Here is a 22,973-nt window from a genome sequence, read left to right as displayed (position 1 = left end):
CGAAACCGGAAGTGCCCTCTAATTCAAATGTGCAAAAGTTATGAAGTTGGTTTAACGATGATAGTGTCTAGCAAGGGTGGGCAGTCAAAACAAAATATCGATGACATAACTAAACGCAACAGCGCCCACTAGCAGCAGGTTGAAAACTCCTTAAAACGGACTTTTTGAAGATGTGTGTGGTGAAGTTTAGTGTAATCACTTCAAATTTTATACACACGTTTACTGTCAGGCAGGCATCATATGTGTGAAGTTTCAGATCAATGACGTCATCGGGGATCACGTGATTGCACTTTTTGAAGTCGTATAACTCCCGTAGTTACAATGCGACTTGTTGAAACTTGGTAGGTTGTTAGATATTGGCAAGTTCTGTGAATTATAAAATGCCGTTATGATGACGTCATCACACGATTTGTTATGATTTTTTTTAATTTTTGCACCTTTAAGTCATCAGTTGCTAACTAAACATGGTATAAAAGGAATTTCTCTGTTATTTATGCCTAATTTGGCTAACTGCTTTGAATACACACAAAAAATCTAATTCAGTTGAGAATTTATTGACGAAACAGCTATGCATTTGTGCACAAATGCAATTATGTCTAGTTTTTTTTTTTTTTTATTTGTCTGATTCAGTACTCGCAATTTTTTGCATAGTTCCCAAGGAGCAATTGCAATGAAACTTTCAGGGATTGAAGGTTATGGTGCAATAATGGTCCTAAAGCAAGGATGTCATGATGACCTCATCACTGGTCTCATCTCATCTCATCTCATCTAGGCATTGTCCATCCACTGCAGGATGTAGCCCTCTGTCAGATCTTTCCAGGTATGCCGTTCCTTTGCTATCCTTGTCCATCACTGGTCACGTGACATCATCTTAAAGGTGTTTTTTGTTAAATGTTTGAAAATCTATATCAAATCAGCCAAACGAGACCGTAGGTTTCTGTTTGCGGGATGTGGTAGGGATAAATTAGGTCTTCATTTTGTTTTGTGTGCGTGACCTCACATGACCTCTACTTCCGGTTGAAACGGGCAAAAAACGGAAGTGCCCTGTAACTCAAAAGTGGTAAAAGTTATGAAGTTGCTTTCCAAGGACGTAAGTGTCTAGCAAGGGTGGGCAGTTCAACAAAAATATTGATGACGTCACAAATTGCAACAGCGCCCTCTAGCAGCAGGTTGAAAACTCGTCAAAATGGACTTTTTGAAGATGTGTGTGGTGAAGTTTCTTGTAATCACTTCAAATTTTACACACACGTTAACTGTCAGGCAGCCATCATATGTGTGAAGTTTCAGATCAATGACGTCATCGGGGGTCACGTGACGCGGCCTTAAAGGTGCACTTTTTGAACTAATATAACTCCCTAAGTAATTATGCGATCATGTTGAAACTTGGTAGGTTGTTGGATATTGCCAAGTTCTTTTGAAATCTGACATGACGTCATGATGACGTCATCACGTGATTTTTTATGATTTTTTCAATTTTTGCACCTTTAACACATAAATTGCTATATGAATATGGTATAACCCAAATTAATTTTTTATTTATGCCACAGTGGGCAAATTGCTTTGAATACCCAACAAATTTATAACTCAGTTGAGAAATTTGAAAATTTTAATGACGAAACAGCTCTGCATTTGTTCACAAATGCAATTTAGCTCTAGTTAATATTGCATTTGTAAATATTAATCTGAAGTGGCTGATAAATACAAATGTTTGCCTACCTGGCGGACAAAGTTCAGCGTACATTAAGAGACCATTAAGCGTTTATGTAGATCTCTAAAACGCAACATTAATTTATAACGCAGCCAACTTTTCCAATAATATTGTGTCCCAGCAATCAAATCAGAACAGCGCAGAATTCTGGTTCTAAAAAATACCAAACGTAAACCACAAAGTTGTTCACTTGCTTCTGCACATCGACCCCAAAAACGCATTGATAATAAAGGTATACTCAGCACTTTTGTATACAATGGTGGCCAATCACAGTGGTGTAATCTATCAATGCATCAAAATCAATTCACTGATTTGACTTGGTATATTTTGATTGCAAGCACAGGTTTGGATGACATAGGCCTATCGTTTGCCTCATCCGCAATTTCTGATATCACTGACATACAAACTCACTATAGTGACAACAATGTTGCCGATCAAATTCGGTTGTTGAAAACTTCGGGGAGGGGAATCATTTGTTTGTATAATTATCAAGTGATCTGATCTGGCGCACGTTCATAATCACTTATTTTGACTTTGGATATAAGAATCAGGGTCATTTATATCTTTTTGAGGTGTTCAATTGTCGTTTATCGCACATTTTCTTTCGGACGTTGGAACTGGTGTGTATTTTTTTAGTCTGAGCTTTCAGATTCAGTATCTTCGTCTGTAAATGTATTTCCAAAGATAATATATGCATGATTCCAACACAGTGGTCTATCCGTATCCCATAAGAGTTTGTTTATACTATAATATGATGATCTTCCCGTCAACGGAAATCGGCGAAGCTGATGGCAAAAACCAATGGAAATGGAAACCGTCCTTAAAGGCAGTGGACGCTACGGGTAATAATACTCAAAATAATTTTATGCATAAAACCTTACTTGGCAAGGGGTAACGGGGAGAGGTTGATAGTATAACACATTGTGAGAAACGGCACCCTCTGAAGTGATGTAGTTTTCGAGAAAGAAGTAAATTTCCGCGAATTTGATTTCGAGACCTCAGATTTAGAATTTTGAGGTATCGAAGTCAAGAATCTGAAAGCACACAACTTCGTGTGACAAGGTGTTTTTCTTTCATTATTATCTCGCAACTTCGACGACCAATTGAGCTAAAATTTTTACAGGTTTGTGAAAATTTATTTTATGTATAATGTTAAGATACACCAAGTGAAGCCTGGTCTTTGACAATAACCAATAGTGTCCAGGGTCTTTAAGTCAGGTTGTAGCTTCCACCATTGATCTAAAATTCGGATGGTCCCTATCAACCGCCATTTTGAATGTGTCCGAGTCTCAGTGACACATTTCCACAGCTCAGTGTCCACTTCTATATCACTCTTTCGAAGCAGCAGTAAACAGTTTGCCCTATAAAACCTTCTTTCAAGAGTCGAGTTATAGTTTGCTCCCAAAAAGAAATTCGAGTTAAACCTGCTGCGTTAGCATTCCTGTTGTGTTTGCTCCGTTGCACCTTTCATGACGTCACAATACTAGGCCATTGTGATCATGCTGCTGAGAGAAGTGCTTGTTTTTTTAACCTTGCAAAAGAAAATGATTAATCGCGACGAAGTTCCACGTCATTCAAAAACTTCCATTAAACGACCTCTCCGGCCCTAAAGACGTATGTATACTTGTTTGTCCTGTCCCTCTTCGTTTCGTTTCAAAAGGTATTTCAAATATTAATAAAAGTGAAATAAACGATCCCAAAACCAGTTCACAATCTCGGGGGCAAGGACTCCTTTTGCGAACAAAACGCGAGCTCGGTCTGCTGTGAAATCCGAGGTATTTGGAGAGTTGGTCGAGAGTGCATTATGAAAAAAAATAAACACATTGTTCAAACACGCTCAGGTTAAAAGTAAAACAGTTTATGAAAAGATTATATCCTGCGCCTTGAACACCCAGCAGGGTGGATATGTGCGCATTACAAGTCTTATTATTATTATTATTATTATTATCCTTGTTTACCGCCAAATATGCTGTTCTTTTGTTGTGCATTTCTGAAACCATATTTACGGTCATGGTCAACATGAGAAAGGCGCCTGAAATAGTCTACCTAGTTTGGACTAATGTGAACCGGTAACATAGAGTAGCCTACAACTCCTTTGAAATGTTTAACCTCTGCAAAGGGAATTATTGCTTTAGCTGTCATAGCAAATTGACTACCAACCATTACCTAATAATTCAATAAGAAGAAAAGTTAATGTCTCTCCGAAGTTTCGCTCGCAGCTAGCAGTCTCAATGGCTAAAAAAGGCACTGGTTACTATTGGTAATTACTCAAAATACTTTTTAGAGGAAAAAAACTTACTTGGTAACAAGCAATGGAGAGCTTCTGACAAGAAGTCTTTTGTTATTTTGAAAAAAATACGATCTTTACCTCGAAAACTATGTTACTTCAGAGGGAGTCGTTTCTCACAATTGCTCTCCGTCGCTCGTAACCAAGTAGGGGCAGTAAGGTTTTATGCTAACATATGTTTTGAGTAACTACCGAACGTGTACAGTGCCTTTAATTCCCGTTAACACCCCCCCCCCCCAAAAAAAAAAAAAAAAGAGGGAAAAAAAGGTAGAACGCTTGCAAACATTTTTTGTTGTGTGCTGATAAAAACAAACGGATGGCCAAACTTTCTAACGGACGGCGCCGGTCCAGTACCAGGTCGATTTCACAACGAGTTAGGAGACCACGTCCTATCACGACTTAGGACGAGAGTAAAGCCTAACTTAACTCTTAAGGTCTGCATGCTACAGTGCAGGGACTCGTCCCAAGTCCACCTATAGATTAGTCTTAAGTTAGGAAGAGTTAAGTGAAATCGACGGCAGGTTTTTCTCGTCCCAAGTTGAATTCCCTTGTAGTGATTACTTTCTCGGATGGGCCGTAGGAAGAGCTTTTATACAGTGACTTGCCTTTTTCACCAGAGATCGTTTCTTACCATGGAGGACAAAATAAGCACCGTTAATGAACTCATCATTCTTTAAAAGCATCACAGCCAAACCAAAGGCATTACTTTTATTATAGTTAAACAGTTGTATTACATATTACAATTTACAGCACTAAAGTTTAAGTAGAATCATTTAGTCTCTTCAATAAAATTCATTGCACAATATTATTACATATAAAAACAAAAATTAATAAGAATAGTTATACACAACCCAAAAGGTAATTAAAAAGCGTTGAATGTATTTCGTGATAAAAGCACGGTGCAAAACATGTGCTAGCCATTGATTTGTGGGGCTAAAGACAGGACATAATATGGAGGTTTAGCCGCACGTTACGCGAGCAAAAACGTGAACGTGAACGTCAGAAAATTGTGTTGTAAAAATCTCATGTTTTTATTATACGTGAAGTTACCATTTCTCACGTCAGGTACGTGCGTGCGGACGTCATACGTGAGCATGAAATAAGCCCAAAGTGGTGACGTCTCTACGCCTTGGAAAACGTCGGATTAGAACAGGCGCCAAAGAGTCTATTCGTGGTGAAAACGTTGGGACATAAAACCATCCATAAAGAAGAGCTTCCTATTGGACCATGCTCAGGACGTGGAGACACCACTTTGGAGGCAATTTTTCTCGCACGTCAGACCTTTAAATCGTTGATAAACAAACCGCGCAGGTTCAGCATGGACGGCCAAATGGTAAGCAAAACGTTCAATCGTGTTAATACAGCCCCAACAGATGTTCTAACCAAATTCAACGTGTTGTGCAAACTTTCTACTCGATAAAATATCTCCCACGATTGATTGCTTTGTTTCCAACGAATTCACTACTATTTTGGAATAGTTGTCATCTGTTTAGTTCCTGTTTAACATTAATGGTTTTCCATAGTTTTCCAACCTCAGTGGGCCAACTTCGGGCTTTGACGTTGCAATAGTAAGGCACGAGGTCCATAAAACCAGAGAGGAAGGAAAACATTACAAAAGAACAAAAGTATAAGTTTGTTTTGTTCATTGACCTCGGGATAAATTCTGTAAGTGGCCTCAAAGCATTATCCCCCGGAAAGGGGAATGGTGGGGGGGGGGGGGGGGGGCAGCACAGTTGCACTGTGATGAGACCGATGTTAAAAAGAGAGCCATTAACAGCTCAACAAGGTGAGCTTGGGGGGGGGGGGGCTGCTCCCGTTGCACATTTTACACAATGTATAACCACAGATCAGCCACAGCAAAGTGCACATCGAAAAATCCTGACGTATTCATAGTCATTGTGCACAGGAGTGTAACCACATGTGTACTATGAAATTCCTAACAAAACCCTTTTCCAAAATTATTAAACCGACACTTTGAAATGAACAAATGCATACAACGAATAAACAGCCTATTTCAAGTACCTATTCTGATGGGAGGAGGTGGATGCTAGACTGCAGCGTGAACAGGGATTGGGCCAAAGCGTAGACTTGACTCCAATCCCAATCATGTGCCATCCCAAGCAAACTATTGTTTTGCAATGCTACGCATACCCCAACGCGGGACAGCGACTTGACGATGCCGCATTCACTATTTTTAACATTGCTGCGTGATTCCGTGTTACGTGTTGCCCAATCAAACGCAAGTGTACTGTAGTCTGGCTGCTATGCCCTCTAGCCCACCGCACTGCCTGCTACCCTTTACAAAGACAAACAAACAAAAAAATATATGAATAATTAATCCCCCAAACCCCAACAGTCTGGCCTCATCTGGAATTGATACCCTGTTAAATGTTTTTGCTCACACCGACCTGACAGCTACTCACATACCTCATCCAATGTCAAAGGAAGATCTATCATTGGTTGAGAGTTGTGCGTGGCGCTTACGCGGTATGCTCGTTTCCATAGATATGTTGCGAATTACGTAAATCGGCCATCTTCAAGGGCAATTTGGAACACACAGCCTTGCATTTTGAGTGAGAATGGCGTGCAGCCCGCAAACAATTCACAAAACTTGTTGATTGATTCGTTACTAAACAGTGTGGTTGCGTTATTAAACTGAGCGCTTGATGCCCCTGGAAGCCAAAATGCAACCTTTTGTTTGACCTCAGTGAATGTTCACCATTGATCTCCAGTATAATAGAGATCAATGTTGGCAACCTCTGCAAAGGGTTCTATCTAGTCAGGAAAAGCAAACTTATATACGCAGCAGACACTAATAAAGGTAGGGTACCAGACAACAATAAGAGTGAAAACAGCAAAACACTCTGATTGGACAACTCACCAGACCAATCAGATCCAACGTATATCTGTGATCAAATCACAATCTTAACCGTAAATCTTGTAAATTTAAGGCATTCAAACCTTCAATTCTGACCCTACTTTAAATCACGCATATTATTTGTAACATTTACAATGTACATAATTGTATTTCTTAACCTCTTTCTTTTACAATTCTAAGGGGAAATTGGTAAATATATTTTATTATAGAGATAAAAACCTACATTAGTAATGACAATTTGTATAACCAAAGGTTTGTTTCTCCAAATGATGTACTGACCACTGAAACTGCTCAACGTTCCACAACACCCAAGATCCAATAACCCTGTTTAATCTACATGCTAGGATTAGGGTTAGGATTAGGGTTAGGATTAGGACTAGGGTTAGGATTAGGATTAAGAGCATGTAGAGGTGTCGGAATCAGAACATAGTGGTGTCAGATCAAAGAGCATCAAACTCGTGTTCTGGTGGTTAAGTCATCGGAGTGCGGGTTCTAATCCCGTCATGACACGTGTGTGTCCAAGATGTTTTAATAATTGCTTCTCTTTACACAGGGGTATAACTGGGTACCTGCGTTGGTACAAGTTAATATTGTGTATAACAAAGCCTTTAGAGCACAATCAATTGCCTGGGGCTATATACTCCACAGAGATTTGCCCAATGACCATGGCACTAATGTAAAGTGCATTGAGTCGTTATTGTGAAATGCGATATATAAGAACTAGTTTTTATTATTATAACGCGTCTGCCTGTGGTCTGCCATTGTTGGAGTCAAAATGCATGTAATGATATGTTGCATGTGGAACTACATGTACTTGCACAGTGCTTTGTATCCGTGCACTGCACAATGAAATACAGGTTATCCAACTCCAAAAATGGTGCAAGCAAGATTTATAGGATGATATGGCGACAATAACACACCTCTGTGTATATTCTGGCATCCTTGATCCTAACCCTTACCCTAACCCTTACCCTAACCCTGACCCTGACCCTGACGAAAACTCACGAGGTTAATTGAACATAAATAGAGCAGTTTTGTTGTAAAGTATACTGGGGTTAAAAGCTTAATTTTATTAAGCTGCTAAGCAGCTTTTTTCTGCTAAGCAACTCAACTTTTATGGCGGCCAGTGCCAAAATCAGCCAAGTTCACGGTTATAGTGAAATGGTGATATAAGTAAAGACAACTGGAACAACACCTGTGGTATCAATATGATGTGATGCTGTGTGTTGAGAAATTATTATCTTCTATGGCCTTATAAAGTGACTTTTGATGAGAAAACCAATCAAGTTTTTTTTAGTTTTGGCAGAAGGACCTGGCTTTGGCAAGGAGCGTCACATTCAAGTTCTTGCCTTCACTACAAAGGAAAGAATTTGAAAATGTTAAACTCTGATATTATTTGGATCCATAACTTGAAAATTAATGTTTTAACTGTATACTTGATAAATAAAACAACAATTCAAAAATAATCACAGTTCCACCTCGGGCTCAGCAACATATAATGCCAGAGAATAAAACTATATAAATATATATTTTCATATTATGTATATCATATACAAGCATTAACATGAAATACATATGCATGAGTTAGACACCATGAATATGTATTAGCATTTTAAACTTGATGTATAGTTTATACATAATTACATTAGCATAAACATTAATTTATATTATGTACAACAAAAGAATAAAAGAAAAAGAAAAATTAGTAATTACATGAAGAAACAAGTCCTAATTTTATGATTAAACTACTGGATGTGGTGGTGTTCCTAAAAAAGACAGTGACCCTGGTTTGTAGAAAGACGGCTGGAATTGTATTGACACAGGTCATGGGTCAAGTGTTAAAGTTCAAAGCTCATACAATCAATAACAGTTCGCATGGCCTTAATTTCTATGATCAACCCCAGAAGACAACACCAATAACTTGGATTTGCGATCACCCTCCTCCCCTGTCTTTAAACAGAAAAGAAAGCAAGCATTTTAAGCGAGCTCTATGCAGTTTTTAAAGGAAAAAAACTGCCATAATACAAATATGCAGTATCATACACCCAACAGCGATAGTAATCGAGACGGCGCCCTCAACATGTTACGCACATTAGTGGATAAAAGGGCTTTCTCTTTTTTTCCTCCGCAGAAGCATTCAACTGAAGTTGTACCTCACTCAGCCACGGTAGTAAGGCTTCATTTACAAAGATTTACAGCTAGGATTTAGATGAAGGACTTTCTTCAGTTTTCCGTCACTCCGTTGGCGCTTGGCGAAACGTCAAACTCCACGACACCCGATGTCAACGGTTTAGATATTGCACCATTTAAATTACTGAAGTCATTTGGCGACAACTCTAGAGTGACAGTGGGGGCCTCCTGCGTCACCATGTATGCTTCAACTTGTGTTTCGGGTTGTATCATTATCTCTATCACCCCATCACCAACATCTGTTATCTGTGTGCTGATGATTTCCAGAGTGGCGTTATTTGACGATTCCTCTTCGTGGTCGAGGGACATATTCTTCGGTAGTTTCCTATCGGAGACTTGGATGACGGTCTCGGTGACAAACGACTTTGGCTGGTCATCCAGTGTCCCAGAATGTGGTTTTAGGTGGGGTTTGATCAGGGGGGCACGTTCAAGAGGTGTTTGTGGGTGGGGTTCAGGGATGGTGTCTGGTGGTGATGATGCCGATCGTACTGGCTTACATACTGGGTTGGAGTGAGAAGATTGACATGGTGCTTCTGGGTGGGGTGGCGGATGGGGGTCAACGATGAGGGCGGGTTTAGGGTTGGGTTTAGGAGGAGGAACAAGCTGTAGTAGCGAGGAGGATGGTGGGGCTTGAGCCTCGGTGACGATCTGAAGTTGCTTCTCCGGTGCTGTCGATGGCGACGACGATGACCGAGGCGGGGCTGGAACCTCTTTGATGATTTGAAGTTGCTTCTCCGGTATGGCCGTTGGAAGAGGGGTGTCACAAGACTCCACCTGATTGGACGGATTGAAGAGGGAGATTATTAAGTAAAGGATTTGTGAACAGATTAACACACTAGAATTTAGAGGTGGTCTAATACTAGAGATCAAGGGATAAGTGCATCTGAAGGACTCTTCTTCCACATAGATTGCTCAGCCGTGAAAAAGATGAGGCAACAGCTGTGATGAACAAAATCTAAAGTGTGGGGGATGGGGGGGGGGCAGGGGTGTTGACCAATAATGATGAGGAAGTTGGTCTACAGAATTATTCCCATGCTTAAAGATAAGTAATAACGTTACCCTTTGGACAAAACCATGATGGATTGGGGGGGGGGGGTTGGCTTATCTTTGTTTCAGGGAAGAGAGTCAATGACGAAAATAATTTCTGAAATAGGTTCTAAATTTATGAAATGATATTTTCACCCCCATGGCGTTATAAATTACAATGAGAACACAGCTAATTCTCACAGAGCATTAAAAAAAAAAGGTCTTCAAAAAAATTATTCTGAAATTTCAAACCACAGTGGATAATATTGAATGGTCAAATAGTATAATAGATGTAAAATTTGCATCGGAGATAAAGAATATTAATTTTGTTTTTTACCCATACACCGATGTGTGTTAGCACTGTATACTCAGTACTTTCCCCGAGTCCTGTGAACAAATATCACAGGCATGTTACTCGGGTGGGATTCGAACCCACGACCCTTGCAATTCTAGAGCAGTGTCTTACCAACTAGACTACTGAGGTTGCCCGGCAGCTAAAGGCAGTTCGAATTGGTACGCGCTGCCAAAACATAGGATTTGAACTGCCTCTAGCTGCCGGGCAACTTCAGTAGTCTAGTTGGTAAGACACTGCTCTAGAATTGCAAGGGTTGTGGGTTCGAATCCCACCCGAGTAACATGCCTGTGATATTTTTTCACAGGACTCGGGAAAGTACTGAGAATACAGTGCTAACACACATCGGTGTATGGGTAAAAAACAAAATTAATATGGTCAAATAGTAGGAGGGTTGACTGTGTACTGTGTAGATGCATTCACCACATAATATCATATTGCAGGTTGGAATCATTTAATATTGAATGATCAAATAGTAGGAGGGTTGCCTGTGTACTGTATAGATGCATTCACCACATGATATCATATTGCAGGCTGGAATCATTTATTATTGAATGATCAAATAGTAGGAGGATTGACTGTGTACTGTGTAGATGCATTCACCACATGATATCATATTGCAGGCTTGAATAGTTTATCTACCATTCATAACCACAGTGGATAATATTGAATGGTCAGACGTAGGAGGGTTGACTGTGTAAATGCATTCACCACATGATATCATAATGTGTCTATAACTCAAGACCACAATTGATGATACCAACAGATAGATGGTATGCCAGCTTAAAAGCTTAAAACTATTTTTCCAGTTTCCAAAAGCATTTCACCACAGGGCCACTTCATTTCAAATGGATTTTTTTAAGAAATGCCATATAAACACAATGCAAAATTTCCAAGAAGACATCACTTTTTTAGTTTGTATAAAAAAGCAGCTGCAGTCCATATTTTTGACTTTTGTTTAATGAGCATGAGGTTGAATCAGCTTTGCTGGTCTATTTCTTGTACTTAAACGCAGTGGGCACTATTGGTAATTACTCAAAATTATTATTAGCATAACAACTTACCTGGTAACGAGTAATGGGGAGCTGTTTATAGTATAAAACATTGTGAGAAACAGCTCCCTCTGAAGTAACCTAGTTTTCCAGAAAGAAGTAATTTTCCACGAATTTGATTTTGAGACCTCAGGATTTGATTTTGAGGTCCCCAAATCAAGCATCTGAAAGCACACAACTCTGTGTGACAAGGGTGTTTTTTCTTTCATTATTATCTTGCAACTTCGACTTGCAAAATTGAGCTCAAATTTTCACAGGTTTGTTATTTTCTTCATATGTTGAGATACACCAAGTGAGAAGACTGATTTTTGACAATTACCAATAGTGTCCAGTGTCTTTAATAAATATAGCTGCATAAACACAATCTTATTTATAACAAATGTATAATACACAGAAAATAAATTTGACGAGCAGCCAAGGTTAGAAAATACACACCAATTAAAATGTCACACTGAAAATTAGCTTTTTAATTTTTTTTTAAAGTTAGTTTTGGTAAGAAGGCGAAAGCAGAAACAGCCATTGGTCTTTAAAAAGAGTTTCTACTGAATATTTCCCATAAACAAATATGATATTATTTTGTTTGCCTTCAAGTATGACTCTGCTAGGGTCAAAAGGTCAGGCCATTACATTGGTAAGCAGTTTGCAACAGCTAATTCTTTTTTTTTCAATGTTTTTTCAACTTGTCCATTATCTACACATAAAAAAAAACATTTTACACAGTAAACAAATACATTTTTAGGTTTTGTGCCAAATACGTAAGGTGTATACTGCCCTCTAGTGACTCTGACTAAACATAATTTTTTGTGTACAGAGCAAAAAACATAAATAATCAGCAGAGTATGGAAATATGAAAGTGAAATGCAAAGCACCCAAAAGAATGTGAGAGAGCCTGGTTACCAGACTGAGGGGATGAAACAATAGTGAGTGAGCCCATGAAAGAAATCTTACCTCAAATGAAAATGGTTGTGACCTATTAACAGGCTCAAACAAAGAAAAATCCTGCAAAGCATATCAGGGTAGGGGTGAAAGAAGAACGATGAGAAAAATGAGGGTGAAAACAGTTAATTGAAAACGACATGCTGTTATTCTCCATGCATATATAATTTGAACCTCATCAAACTCCTTGAATAAGAAGGGGAACAAATGCTAAAACGATTGCTTAACTTTGATGGATTCAGTCTACTGTACCTGAGGTCAGGCATTCCTAATCTTATCTGTGTCTAAATTGCCCGAGTCTGATGGGTTCAGTGCTGCACAGCCAAACAAACCATGCTTAGCAGGGCAAGGCTTATCAGGGTCTAAGTGTTGCCTGAGTTTGATGGATACAATACTGCACAGCCAAACCAACCATGCTCAGCATTGAGCCAGGCAAACCAATCTTATCAGAGTACAAAGGTTTTGCCTGAGTTTGATGGATACAATACAGCACAGCCAAACCAATCATGCTCAGCATTGAGCCAGGCAAACCAATCTTATCAGAGTCAAAAGGTTTTGCCTGAGTTTGATGGATACAATACTGCACAGCCAAACCAATCATGCTCAGCATTGAGCCAGGCAAACCAATCTTATCAGAGTATAATAGTTTTGCCTGAGTTTGATGGATACAATACAATAGGCATACCGATCTGATCAGAGTCTGAAGGTTTTGCCTGAGTTTGATGGATTCAGTACTGTACAGCCAAACCAACCATGTTCAGCGAATCCAGACTTGCCAATTTTATCAGAGTATAAAGGCTTTGCAAGAGTTTGATGGATTCAGTACTGTACAGTCAAACCAACCATGCTCAACATGGGGCCAGGCATACCAGTGTTATCAGAGTCCAAAGGTAATTGTCTGAGTTTGATGGATTCAGTTTTGTACAGCCAAACCAACAATGCTCAACATGGGGCCAGGCATACCAATGTTATCACAGTCTAAAGATTTGGATGTCCAAACTGCATAAATGCTGATGAATTCAGGAAGTATCTTCTTCTAACTTTTAACAAGTGAAAATTGTGTTCATTTATGATTTCTTTTTCTAGCAGGTTCTCATAAAAAAAGTCATATTTGCAAATACAATCATTGACCTTTAATGCATAACTTTGACTTACACATGTAGACTTCAAGCTAGTAGTATGATTCCTAAATGAACAGACCCAGTGCACTGATATCAAACACGGCTATTGCCTGCCTATGGTTTGCCATTTTGGGAGTCAAACATGCTGCAAATGTAGCTGCATGTGCGAAGTAACGCACAGGTGATCCAACGCCCAACAATGTCAAGGCGGCGATGAAATCCGTGACTTGGGTCAATAGAATGATTGTAATTGCAGCGTGCCTCATGCATAAATCATACGAAACATCAACTTGAGAAACACAAAAACATTTAAGCTAAAATAACATGCCATCCCTCAAGATCAAAACAAAAACAACTTTTTAGATCAAATGAATTATTAACTGAAAGAAGGATGCAAAGCACGAAGGGGCTCTGAGGGACTTGGATTTTGAGATTTGGGTGGGGATGGGTCGGCAGGGAAGTGTGGGGCAAGGGAAACAGAATCAGTTACTTTTAGAGAGACTTACAAAAAAAGCCAATACCATTAGAATGTTAAGAAGGGAAAGTTTATTGAGTGTTTTTGTTTTGAGGGTTGTGATTGGATACTTGTTTGAAATGCAACAAGTTTATTTGTCAACAGGCAAATCAACTCAACTGCCCATAATCAAATGGGTTGTTCTACTGACATGAAACCATAAAACTTATTGTCGTTGTTGGCCCAGGTGGCTGATGGCGGACAGGGGTTCGGGGAAGTTGGCAGCAGTTTTAGAAAATGTGGGTGTGGAGGGGAGATCGGATAAATGTTGTTTATGTTTTAACAAAATAATTGTTAAAGCTCATGAAGTAGCAAGTTTTTTCTCCGCGGGTAAGGAGCACATTAGTTGAGCAAAAGGGTAATATGGAGCCAAAAATATTATGGAGCCATAAAATAAAATATTTTAGTGATTATCTTTTGGAAGGTACAACTTTATTTTTCAGAGGCAATAAAGCACGATATCAAGTTTTTCAGTTTTCCTAGTAATTTCTCGCCATAATCAGTGAAGTACATGACTTGCATGAAAATAGGAATCATAAATGGATGGGAAGAGTTGTGGGGGGGGGGGGTGATTGGTAGCCCAACAGATGAAAAATGAAAAATGTTACAAATTAACAAGGAACAGAAAAGTCACACTCCACAATGCAACAACAAACCTTGACTGCTCAGACTAGGACTGCTTCGTGCAAGCTGATTGGTTAAAGGCTCCAGGTAGCCGCCCGGTACCCAACCCTGCTGGCCGGTATCCGGACGGCTTACCAGCCACCAGCCTTCTTTACCGACCTTCTGTACGCTGACTACGTCGCCGACTTTCACGGCCATTTCTCCCTCTTCCACGACGTTGTACTCGGCAAGAACTACATACTGGTTTACTGTCACAGGCTTCAACATCAAAGGAAGAAAACAAAAAATAGATGTAACTTATTCCCAAAAAATTACGGCAAAATGGTTCCTGTCCCAAAATTTATTGCAGAAAGAAAAATATTACATTCTGGACCAAAATAGTACAGTCTGGCACAATGTGTGTCATTCATCCAGTCGGCGGCCTGGTAAGGCGATTGGACAGACAAAATTATGCTAACCAAAAAAGGGTTACCAGCCAAACTACGATACAACATGTACAATCTTTGACTGGTATCCTGCTTATTTTTGCTAAGTAGAAAATGTTCAAGCAGTCTTTTCTGCTTGAGCAGCTCTATGAAATTGAGCCCAAGGTGAGTCTTGTTACCACTTTTGAAAGACAGACCAGGGTTCAATTTCATGGTGCTGTTTACCACAAACTTCTATGCTTACCGAGCCATATAAAGCACACAACACTATGGGATGTAAGCAGATAAATTCCCGGTAAACAGAGCCATGAAATTCGGCCCAGATTTTGAAAATCATAATTGAAAACTCACCTGAGGTGAAGCCACCTCACGTCTGTCATCTAACAGTTCATCGTCAGACTCGCTGAATTCTCCGCTAGCCCAGCCTTCCTCATTCTCTTCTTCTTCAATCTCTAAGGACTGCTCGCTGGCCAGGGAGGGGTTGGCGCTGCCGTACCCCGTGGAGGATGTATCGCTAGCGGTAGGGGACGGGAGAGGGCCTCCGTTGGATGTGACGGTCGTGGCTTCCGTGGCAGGCCTATTTATAATGGAAGAAAGAAGGAATGTAATCATTTAAATTTTTTAACCCTGACACCAAAGTGTGAAAAAAGTATTCAGAGTCCTGCAGTGTGTAAAGAGTCTTGCAGGAAAAAAAACAAACTTGACAGGATGCTCGAGTGGGACTCGAACCCCAAACCCCCACATTGGCCCAATTTAACGGCACTGCTCATTTAGATGATAGCAATGGATGCTGTAGTAACGGTGTGATGATATTGAGCCCCGACGTCTTTAATTTATTTGATGAGATATCTCCAAACTCACAAGGCCGGGCGACCACTTCAAGGTGAGGGCTTTGGGCAATCGACCCAAATCAACTGCCACCAGGGGCACGTTGCCACCAGGGCGGGTTGCCACCAGGGACACGTTGCCACCAGGGACACGTTGCCACCAGGGACACGTTGCCACCAGGGACACGTTGCCACCAGGGACACGTTGCCACCAGGGACACGTTGCCACCAGGGACACGTTGCCACCAGGGACACGTTGCCACCAGGGACACGTTGCCACCAGGGACACGTTGCCACCAGGGACACGTTGCCACCAGGGACACGTTGCCACCAGGGGCACGTTGCCACCTACTCCTGGGGCTGAAACAGGGTTACCTCCACCACAGTCCATATGGATATTTAGCCATGGGTATCATCCACTATAGTAGCCCGATTGGTAGAGCAGAATGCACTACCATCCCAACATTTTACAAATCTATGGTTAAAGGGTCTATGTAACTTTGTAGGACGAAAAACACACTGTCCACAGATTAACACCAAGCTTCCCTGTAAATACTACGTGTTGAGGTGCGGTAGTTTTTGGGAAATGAGTAAAACAATGTCATGAAAATAATTTTCATGAGACGAAAATTATTTTAATCATTTACATTTACGTTTTTTCAAGACATTGTTTTACTATTTCTCATAAACTACAGCACGTCAGTAAGTAATATTTGAAGGGAAGCTTTCCACTATCATTATCTTCAAACACTGTAAGTTTAATGTAAATCCATGGACATTTTGAAAATCCTGCAAGTGCCGTGCTCAAGGGCACTAAGTGTCATGAACGGATATTGAACCCAAACTCTGCTGCCGACAACACCAGAGCTTGGGTCCGATGAACTAAACCGCTCCGCCACAACACACCACTAGAATGCACTTAACGTTGCTGCATTTCATACCATAATGCTGATGACCATTAGAGCGACAAATAAGCCTATGAGTATTGTACCTTCTAGTCGCATTTTGGTTATTGACCCATTTCACCTGACGTCATCATCAGAGAAATCTTGAATGCTCCATACTGGTGGGCAATTTCACTAAGCGTGTTCATATAACTCTATGCATAGAGCATGCTGTGCGTTAATACACGTAAACCTAACTGCCCACCAACATGGTGAGCGTGGCATCAGTCGCCGCGTGTGACGCGCGTGCAAGGGGTCAATACTTCGATGTAGGGGAGTAAGACAATGACTTGCCCAATGACACCAGTCCATTCAAAGATGTCTCCAACATTTCCCCAAAATCTAAATTAATCGACAACTCACCCACTTTCCAAGCTGTTGGGTTTCTGTAGATTTTTCCCTGTTTAAAAAAAGAACAGCAACATTTATCAGAATTAACTTTAAAAAACCTCTATGATTCCACACTGAAAATTAAACTCCTCTACTTCCAATATTGTCTGTCTTCAACTTTACAAGATTTGGAGTTCATCTTTGTTTCGTTTACAAATACTGACCACCAATATATTTCAGCCGCATCGAGCGCCACAATAGAGACCCTTCTCTGACGTGGTTACAAGCTTGTTCGCCATGCTGGAATCCTTACACTCCTACGTCCGGCACAACAGAACTAGAACTGTACGAACACGCGCTGCGAAACGCATTGCTGGATAGTATTACGCGTACAGATTGTACATGTGCATTATATTCCAGAATGGTAGACCTCCCCTGTTGCTATCGAAATGAGACATCAGTGAGAAGGCTCGTTAAACTGGGTTGGTTCAAATCTGCTATGTTGTAGAAAGATATTTTTAACCAAATTTTTTAATGCAGGCTTGGAGTTTCATCTTTGAGAGGGAAAGGCCATTTTTAGTATGCGATTGGCACTTCCACTTGTAAATAAAATAGTCTTTGGGAAACTTTTGAAGGGACACCAAAGCTAAGACCAGGGGCAAGAGAAGCCATGGTCTCCGTACCCTCCATGCAGTTCCAGGCCTAAAAAAGCATATCTGCATTTTGCAAACAGGGAGATTTTGTAGAACAATCAGGAAGATATAAGAAAGAATTACATTCGACATGATTAAGAAAAAGTTCCCGTAATCTTGGAGTTTTTCACATTAGCTCATCAGAACATGGAAAGGTTTATTTTCAGGGAACTTTCAGTAGAATCATGGCGAGTTGGCAGCTCTGGTAGTGAGTGACTTTTTGTCTTGTGATATCGGTACTTAATGTTTTCAATAATAAGTTGGTGTTTTTTGGGCAGCGATGGTCCCCACATTTTTGGCAAAACGCTGATTGGGTAGTGTTGTGGTTGGGAGATGTCGTAGATGTGATGTTGCAAAAGAACAGTCTATAGTTACCGGCAATTTCCAGCTGATTCTGCTGATTCTGGAGTAAGGCTTGTCTCGTTGCTTTCACCCACGCCATCTTCTCCTTCTCTAAAGGCGCCTTGAAAGAAAATATACAAATGAAAATGGCAAGCAGGCTTAAAAACCTTTGAGCTTAATTACATCAAGGTAAAATGGGCAAAGGAAAAAGCACTGATTGCACTACTCAAAAACATATTTTGACCTCTTTTTGAAGTTTTGTTTGCTTCATAGGTTAGGCAGGTGTCAATACTTAAAAAATAACATCATCTCCCAGGAGTAAATGGGTACATGTGAAGATTGTTAAAGGGAATAATAAAGCAACTTGTGCGTCCATTTTGGCTGCCGTAGCTGCATACTCCTCAGGAGATGAGGAGATTTCAAGAATGCTTAGGGCCCAATGAATAATAGTGTAAAGCCCTTTTAGGGGCTACTTGCCAAGAACAGTGTAGCAAAATAAATAATTGGGGATGAACAAATAAATCATATGATTATTTTAAATAGCCAGGCTTTACAAGGGCCAAATTTCATAGTGCTGCTTACATGGTGAGCAAATTTTCCTGCTTACTGTAGCAGAAAGTTTTGCTAAGATGCAAGCATATTTCACAGGTTAGCAGAATCATTAGGCAGCCATGTTGCTCGTTCACTATGGATTTGCATTGTGACGTAATTTCTTTTTGTGCAGTAAGCACCGGAGGGTTAGCACATATTTTCGTGTGCTTACGGTTTAAGCAGCACTATGAAATCGACATTGCACAGTGAGCACCAAATCGGCCACTAGGCAGCTCTATGAAATTGGGCAAGTCAAGAGCTGTTTCTTCGCAAACCAGCTCACCTGAAAAGTGTAGACGTCAACTCGCCCGCCTGACCACATCTCAAATTTCTTCTTGTCTCCTTTGACATGTTCAGTCAGTCCAATTCCAGCAGTCTGTAAAGAGGAAGAAAGGAACAAATTTTACACCATTTTTAAAAGGAGTCCAGGGCATTTTCGAAACCACGGCTTGATCTTGGGGTTGGGCTCCACCAGACTGTTTGAAGCCCCACAAGGACAACATACGTTTTCTAAATAGCCCAAGACCAAGCAATGGTTTCCCAAGCCATGGTTTCCCAAGCCATGGTTTCCCAAGCCATGGTTTCGCAAACAGCCATAGTTTCCATACAAAATTAGGCACTGCAGCTTTCAGATCATCAAGAGCTACAGTGATTAAGTTCACTTGTGAGGCATCCTTGGTTCCATTAATAGAAATATACATACTAAGTTTTGAAAATTAAGTATTTGGCGAGAGTTGCTATAGGGCGACTTTTTAGTTGGGAGTTAAGAAAACAGCAGAGGGGATCTAGAGCAGGGTGGGGTCAACCTTCACCTTTAAGGAGCTCTTGAAAGCGTAGCACGTCTTCTCTTTAATATCGCCCCGCTTTTTACAGAACAAAACTGCTTTCTCGTACAGGAAGACGTGGCGTTGCATCTTGCGTTGTCTGATGTCGTTCAGGTTGCGCTTCTTGTGGTCCACCCACATAAAGAGGGCGCCCTGCATGAGAAGCTTGCCGAGATCTGAAAGCTTTCCCTTTTGAGAGAAGAAACAGACAATGTTAAAGGCAGTGGACACTATTGGCAATTGTCAAAGACTAGTCTTCACAGTTGGTGTATCTCAACATATGCATAAAATAACTAACCTGTGAAAATTTGAGCTCAATCGGTCATCGAAGTTGCGAGATAATAATGAAAGAAAAAAACACCCTTGTCACACGAAGTTGTGTGCGTTTAGATGGTTGATTTCGAGACCTCAAGTTCTAAATCTGAGGTCTCGAAATCAAATTCGTGGAAAATTACTTCTTTCTCAAAAACTATGGCACTTCAGAGGGAGCTTGTTTCTCACAATGTTTTATACCATCAACCTCTCCCTATTACTCATCGCCAAGAAAGGTTTTATGCTAATAATTATTTTGAGTAATTACCAATAGTGTCCACTGCCTTTAAGTCTTGGTTATATCATTGGATACAATGTACATTTATTACAATTCAAGTACATGTACATGTACATCCATTATACCTGTATTTACAATTTTATATCTGTGTTTTAATTGGTCCGAGCTGATGTTTGTCAGTTGCACCCACATCACTTCGGACCAATCAGAACACAGATATTGAAAGCTTACTTTCTCAAATGTTCATAGCGTGTAATGTCAGTATACATGTAAAACTAAACTGTGTTTGAAATTATTGTTGGTGAAAGGTGACTGGGACTTGGACTGGGATTGACCGGCCTCAAAGTGTGACGTTTCAGGCTAAGATGTAGCCTGAACATCTGATGTTGCCACAAATATTGCCACAGACCTGCTGCCTCCAAACCGGCGTGCATTTTCACTTTTGACCTTATTCACTTCACATAGAGTGTCACGGCCGAGTGGTTAAGAGCATCGAATTCAAGTTCTGGTGCTAATTCACCGGAGTGTGGGTTCGAATCCCGGTCGTGACACTTGTGTCCTTGAGCAAGATACTTTACTATAATTGCTTCTCTTCACCCAGGGGTATAAATGGGTACCTGCGAGGGTAGAGGTTGATATTGTGAATGACAAGCTTTCGGAGCGCCACGGCAGCTCGGGGCTGTATACTCCCCAATGGGAGCTGAGAAAGATTAAAGGGATGTTTATTGGCCCAATGACCAGGGGACTAATGTAAAGCGCATTGATACGGTTTATTGTGAAATGCGCTATATAAGAATTTGTTTTTTTTATTATTATAGAGATACGCAGACAAATTCTATTGCGGACTTGACACAAATTAACTGTTTGGATATCTATGAAAAGCTCATGTCACTGTGCACGTTTATCCAATATCACTGTATCCAATGGAATCACTAAATCTAGCGGCAGGGACCTGTCGTTATCCTTGCGGAGAAAGACAGGTCCAGTCTAGCTTAGATGGACCTACCATGTCTTCTTGGGTTTTAATCACTAAGCCAACAGAGGGCGCTCTACTACTATTTATGCATACCTCAAACCCTGTTATGGCTACTTGGTGCATGGTGTCGTTGACGTATTTGATGACAGTCAGCATACAGTCTAGGGCAGTCTTCAAATCGTCAGCCCCAGGTTCCGCTGAGGAATATTTTAACATTTCCTGCGAGGATTGAATCACATGGAGAAAGTGAATTTATAGAAATGACAAATTTAACGGAACATTACAGAATTGGTTTTGCTAGCAAAAAGGTTGCGGCAGTGTAAGCACTTTATGTAATCCACCACATACATAAATTTACAAACCTGTAGAAGTTCTAGATCGATCAGCCATCTGGGTCACAAGAGAATAGTGAAAAACCAATTACAAATTTTGCATTGCATCGCTGCCAAAACAAAAATGAATAAAACGCTCACTGAGCGATGAACTCTAAATGCCAAATTAGATTTATTTCTCAACAAATATGAAATTTCCGACAGAAATATTTCAAGGGATGTTTTCTACTATCATCATCATTAGACCGTGTAAGTTTTATGTAAATCTGTGTGATCTTCACGTTTTTTGTTTATTACCAATTATGTAACGTTCTTTTAACAGAGTGCAAATAATATTAGCTTCAAAATAACCATGTTGGGATGTTTTTTAGCATTGTCAAATTTCAGCAATCAGAACTTTATATCTAACTCAACAACAACAAAACTTCAACGTTCATTCATCCCTTGCTTTTTTGTGTGCTTTCTGCCTCTCTCTCTCAATTTTCGTATCTTTCCACTTGACACTGTGTGTTATGTTGTCACTTAGTATTTCAAGAAAGACTCTGTTAGGGTTGAAGCATCAGTTCATTAACTATTTCTTTTTGCATTTATACTAACGATTGGTAAGCAGTTTGTAACAGGCAACTTTATTTTCTGAACAAACGACATAAAAAAAGAACAAATGTCGGTCTCTTGGCAGAATGCATTCCTCTTAATTCACTACAAAACATTGTGGTTGAAAAACAACTTAAAGCTCGCGGTCAAAATGGTAAATTATTAGCGACCCGAAATGAAATATCAAACCTGAGAAAAACTAAGCTCAATTGTTCATCAAAGTACTTAAAGACAGTGGACACTATTGGTAATTGTCAAAGACCAGTCTTCTCACTTGCTGTATCTCAACATATGCATAAAATAACAAACCTGTGAAAGTTTCAGCTCAATCGTTCATTGAGATAATAATGAAAGAAAAAAAAACCTTGTCACACGAAGTTGTGTGCTTTCAGATGCTTGATTTCAAGACCTTAAGTTCTAAATCTGAGGTCTCGAAATCAAATTCATGGAAAATTACCTATTTCTCGAAAACTACTCCACTTCAGAGGGAGCTGTTTCTCACAATGTTTTATACTATCAACCTCTCCCCATTACTCGTTACCAAGTAAATTTTTATGTTAACAATTATTTTGAGTAATTACCAATGTGTCCACTGCCTTTAAAAGTTAAGTTTTTCTCAAAATGCTTTACACTATGAAAGCTGTTGTAGGTTTCTAAACAAAAGTTTTTTATTTGCATTAATTTGCCAGTACAAAATTAACAAACTTCAAGCAAGGATCAGACGGTTTTGTCTCACTTACCCTAAGAAGAAGTTGGTACTTGGTTATTCTTTGGACTGGTTTAAGTAAATAAGCACTCAGGGGTAGTTTATGCCCAAGCAATCTTTGGCACTCCTACAAGACAAAGAACAAAATACAA

The 22,973-nt window shown here is 40.0% G+C and overlaps 2 protein-coding genes across 8 annotated transcripts in view; both read right to left on the bottom strand.

Annotated features, from left to right (window-relative positions):
* The window catches only part of LOC117298647 (organic cation transporter protein-like), an 18,720-nt gene extending 10,907 nt beyond the window's left edge, over positions 1 to 7,813 (bottom strand). The window contains exons 1-3 of the mRNA XM_033781965.1: positions 7,794 to 7,813; positions 6,877 to 6,901; positions 6,235 to 6,291 (exon numbers count right to left, since the gene is read on the bottom strand). Of these exons, the coding sequence (XP_033637856.1) occupies positions 6,235 to 6,291; positions 6,877 to 6,901; positions 7,794 to 7,813 (102 nt within the window). The remainder of the gene's footprint in view (positions 1 to 6,234; positions 6,292 to 6,876; positions 6,902 to 7,793) is intronic.
* The window catches only part of LOC117298332 (guanine nucleotide exchange factor DBS-like), a 95,210-nt gene continuing 77,277 nt past the window's right edge, over positions 5,041 to 22,973 (bottom strand). For 5 of the 7 annotated variants that reach the window (XM_033781521.1, XM_033781517.1, XM_033781518.1 and 2 more), the window contains 10 exons: positions 22,856 to 22,948; positions 21,283 to 21,408; positions 19,652 to 19,852; positions 19,123 to 19,215; positions 18,282 to 18,369; positions 17,248 to 17,284; positions 15,465 to 15,690; positions 14,848 to 14,946; positions 12,442 to 12,492; positions 5,041 to 9,837 (listed from right to left, as the gene is read on the bottom strand). In XM_033781521.1, the coding sequence (XP_033637412.1) occupies positions 9,097 to 9,837; positions 12,442 to 12,492; positions 14,848 to 14,946; positions 15,465 to 15,690; positions 17,248 to 17,284; positions 18,282 to 18,369; positions 19,123 to 19,215; positions 19,652 to 19,852; positions 21,283 to 21,408; positions 22,856 to 22,948 (1,755 nt within the window). In that variant the 3' untranslated portion in view covers positions 5,041 to 9,096. Of the gene's footprint in view, positions 9,838 to 12,441; positions 12,493 to 14,720; positions 14,947 to 15,464; positions 15,691 to 17,247; positions 17,285 to 18,281; positions 18,370 to 19,122; positions 19,216 to 19,651; positions 19,853 to 21,282; positions 21,409 to 22,855; positions 22,949 to 22,973 lie in introns of all 7 variants that reach the window. The other 2 variants (XM_033781523.1, XM_033781522.1) reach the window with 2 other exon arrangements.

The sequence above is a fragment of the Asterias rubens genome, chromosome 13 (assembly GCF_902459465.1).
Source record: "Asterias rubens chromosome 13, eAstRub1.3, whole genome shotgun sequence".
Lineage (NCBI taxonomy): Eukaryota > Metazoa > Echinodermata > Asteroidea > Forcipulatida > Asteriidae > Asterias > Asterias rubens.
This window is presented reverse-complemented; position numbering and strand designations above follow the sequence as displayed.